The sequence below is a fragment of the Antrostomus carolinensis genome, unplaced genomic scaffold, assembly GCF_000700745.2.
Source record: "Antrostomus carolinensis isolate BGI_N321 unplaced genomic scaffold, ASM70074v2 C13670108, whole genome shotgun sequence".
Classification (NCBI taxonomy): domain Eukaryota; kingdom Metazoa; phylum Chordata; class Aves; order Caprimulgiformes; family Caprimulgidae; genus Antrostomus; species Antrostomus carolinensis.
Genome location: NW_010356165.1, coordinates 1 through 3,749, shown reverse-complemented (window position 1 = coordinate 3,749; position 3,749 = coordinate 1). Strand labels below are relative to the sequence as shown.

Below are 3,749 nucleotides of genomic sequence, written 5' to 3'. Positions count from 1 at the left end.
CTCACAACATTCTATGATTCTATGATATATTATTACATAAATTAATCTGAAACATGATGCTGAAAGTAACCATGAAGGTACTGCTCTGGCAGTTACAGCACTTCTGATCTATTCACCTCTGGAATAGAACTCCAATTGCCATGTATTATAATTGCTTTTTATAGGGCTCTGTCCCCTTTACTTTTTATCTCTGTTGCAGTGGAATTTGTGTGTTAAAGTGCAACAAAAACACCCAACGATTTTTCTAACTTGTTACTACCAGGACTCTTTCTGACATCCATAACGTACTTGCAATGGACACAAGTTGTGGCCATGGTTTTCATATTTACCCCAAATAAAAGAAAACTCTCTCTAAGGGACTCAATGAAAAAAGTAGAGTGGCTTTCTACAGAAGTGTGTCACACTACAACTTGTTCTACCCCGCCTGGACCAGTGTTCCCAGTGTAGCATAATTGTTTTGTTTACTGAATGGCTTAGCAAAAGGAAGCCTTATCTTTTCAGTTAGTAAGAACTTGACAACAAAATTAATCCAAGACTGTAATTTGCTTGCTACCTTAAAGAAGTCAAAGAAGCCCATCAGCTGCACCTTTCCCAGCTCTTTTTCTCTTTCTCTGAAGAAGAAATATCCTGTTATTCCAGCATCTAGTAGTTCTGGATTTTCCTTGGATAACTTGACAAGATGGAGACGTTCTTCTCGGCTGTCTCGACCTCTAAATAAAGCTCGCTCAGTTTTGTTTTCCCAGAATGGGCCTACAAACATTAAGTGATAAGATAAAAGTAAATAGTAAAGAAATGTCCATGATATGTTTAGTGCCAATAAGGAACTTGCTATGACACTCTCTGAGTGGCATTACACTCAGAGACACGGTAAAACAGGTATGATTTCTTGTGGTGAATCCATAATCACTCATTAATCACAAGGTTTAAACTCCAAGTTCTGGCTTGAATTTTGGGATGAGAAACTGAGCCACTTATAAAAGGAAAATCAGATAATTGCTTTTCCACTCAACAATTTTATATTTAAATAACTTGAAATATCTTGAAAGCTACATAAGAGATTATAATCAAATTATGTAAGTAAAATACTAATAATTAAAGTAATTCTCTGTCCATAAAGCCTGCCACAATAAGCAAAATTTCTTTAGTAAAATCCACTTCTGTTACCCAGCAATTTAGCTAGTTCTTTGAGGAACCACTTAGTGATGACATAAAAAGGAAAAAAAACAGCTATACTGTGTCCTCAAGATACTTAGCAAGAGCCTGAAAGACTTAATCGCTGCTTACTGCCTGCTTTTAAAAACATTAAATATGTCCTTCCTCATTCTTAAGCTGGAAATTTCCTCAAAGGACCTACTAAAGCGGAGTAAGCTCTTATCGTGCCCTAACTGGAAAAGCAGCTGTAGTAAATCAGTAAATACAGAGTGCTTCAAACTGATAATTTATTTTAAATATTTAATTTAAAGACTAATAAAGAAATGAGAAACTGTGAACCAATAAAATAAAAAGAAACAGCTCCTCACTCAAGTTGTATTCCTTAGGTATTGTTCATGCCGTCTGTTTAATCCCTAAGTATTCATTAATTTCCTGGGGGAGTTAGACACCTGTCAGTAAAACTGACTCTTTCTTCAAAGCTAGAAAAACAGTTCAGAAGATCCCACTCTCAGGTATTTTTTTAATACTGACAATATTTTTTTACTTGAAAGAGGCTGCAGCATAGTACTAGGTTACTTGTTTCAGGATTCAAATTCATTTTTATGTAAAAAGAACATTGGGCCACATCACTGTCAGGCAAAAGAATACTGTTTGATTAGAAGGAACATATTCAAGTCCTCCACTGAAGGCCTTTAAATTTACTTTTCTTTTGACAGGTCACAGTCACTATCTTCTGGATACCTTTAAGTTACAATTCACCATTACTGTAAACTGGACTTCTTAAATTTTGGCTCTAAATCCATATTAAACACCTGCTCAGTAGCAGCGTTGAAAGTGTTTACAGTCTGTAAAGACTAACCTGTTGTATTGAGAGACCTCCTAGGGCACTTGTGAACTGAAGAGTTTTAACACTTTTAACTTGCTTCTTTGATGGAATTTACAAATTCTCTTTTGAAATCCATGATCTCTAATTTACCTGTATTTCCTTGAATAGAAAGGAGATCATTTGTGACACCACGTAGGGTTTCAAGAGTTGAGTGGGTTACATCATATGTTGGAAGGACTATATCTCTTGAATCCACAGAGCCACACCATGAAATGATAGGTATAGGACCAGGTGTATCATTAGCTTTCCGATATTCAACTGGCCAATCTCCAACATTAAGATAAAACTCCACGTCAGGAAGACGAACCTAAATGTATACCCAAGAAAGGACAGTAACACAAAGACAGAAGCTGTTTGTCACTCTCACATATATTCTTCAGTTCTCTTACGTCATGCAGAATCAGCAAACCTACTAGATGATACAGATTTAGCTGAGCTTAAGGTATGAATTTCAAGTTTCTGCCTTGCAAGCAGGTATGAAAGGACACTTATAGATGCCAGGAAAAGGATCACAGAGTCAGGCTTAGCCCCTGCAGCTTTCCTAGCAATTTCATTACTATCAAGCTCAAACCCCACACATTAGTTACAGCCTGATCCTTAAAGAGATACTATCATCTTGATGAAAAAACAGAAGTAAAATCTTACTTCAGGAATTATAAATCTGAAGATAAGACAAATGCAGTGTTGCCATATTAGAATGTGACTCAGTAGTCTTAAATGACTGAAATGGATTACCTTTCTTGCCAGTGACAGGAACATTTCATCGGAGAACATTTTGAAGTCTGTATACTTCCCCAAGGAACGACGGTAGATATGATTATTGAGAATAGTGTAATGAACGATAGCACCTCTTGTTTGACTGAACTTGGCTGGGATTTCCTTAAGCATTCGCTGAAGGTCGATGGTGGGAAAAGACATGAAATCCTTTGTAATCTGAGGTTCTTGGGATGGACAAGACATAACGTTCTGCCAGATCTCAGGGTCTTCTTCAGGACAGTCACAATATTCATGATAAACTGGTCCTGCGCAAAACAAAGCACTGAGAGTTTATATTTGTGATTCTACATCAATAATAATTCCCCAAACACATGGGCATATAAATGCAGACATTACAGTGGCTTGACATTTTTTATTCCAAATTTTCTAAAGTTTTTCTGGGAAATCATCCTCCCAATAACATTTCTGGGGTGCAGCAGTGTAACTGAGAAAACAGCAACATTCTACTCTTCTCAGAAATCAAAATACTAGACTTTTTTTGTTATCAGGGTAAAATTCTGGTCAGAAGTAATGGTGAACTGAAACAAGACTCCAGATGAGTAACTTTATATTATTGTTTTCTTTGCTGAACAGCTATCCATTTGGGAGCAAGAGAGGAGGGTAAAGAAGCAGATCTGGAATGAGAGAATAATTTGCCTTGTTTTCCCTGGTTTTAAAACGTTATTCCAGTATAGCCCTGCACTGAATTCAACTGGGCTAATGGAAAGGAAGTTGAATATTGTCTGGTTAGAGAAATATTGTCTTTGTTGTTATGAAGGATCACACTTTTTAGAAATCATAGACATCTGAATTATAAAGTTTTGAGAACAACACAAACTCCTTGCTTTTGTAGGTAGTATTTTCTACTTTAGATAAAAATAACACAATGTTGAAGTTAATACTTGCTAAAACCAGTAAAAAAAAAAAGCATTGCTCTCTTATTCCTTACTAAATC

At 36.1% G+C, this 3,749-nt stretch overlaps 1 protein-coding gene across 1 annotated transcript; it reads right to left on the bottom strand.

Annotated features, from left to right (window-relative positions):
- Positions 1-553: 553 nt before the first annotated feature.
- POGLUT3 (protein O-glucosyltransferase 3) lies at positions 554-3,060 on the bottom strand (the record flags this gene model as incomplete). The annotated part of the gene is made up of 3 exons (XM_010176654.1): positions 554-750; positions 2,129-2,345; positions 2,774-3,060. Coding segments are annotated over 3 exons (701 nt in total), but the record flags the coding sequence as incomplete, so codon positions are not given.
- Positions 3,061-3,749: the final 689 nt, after the last annotated feature.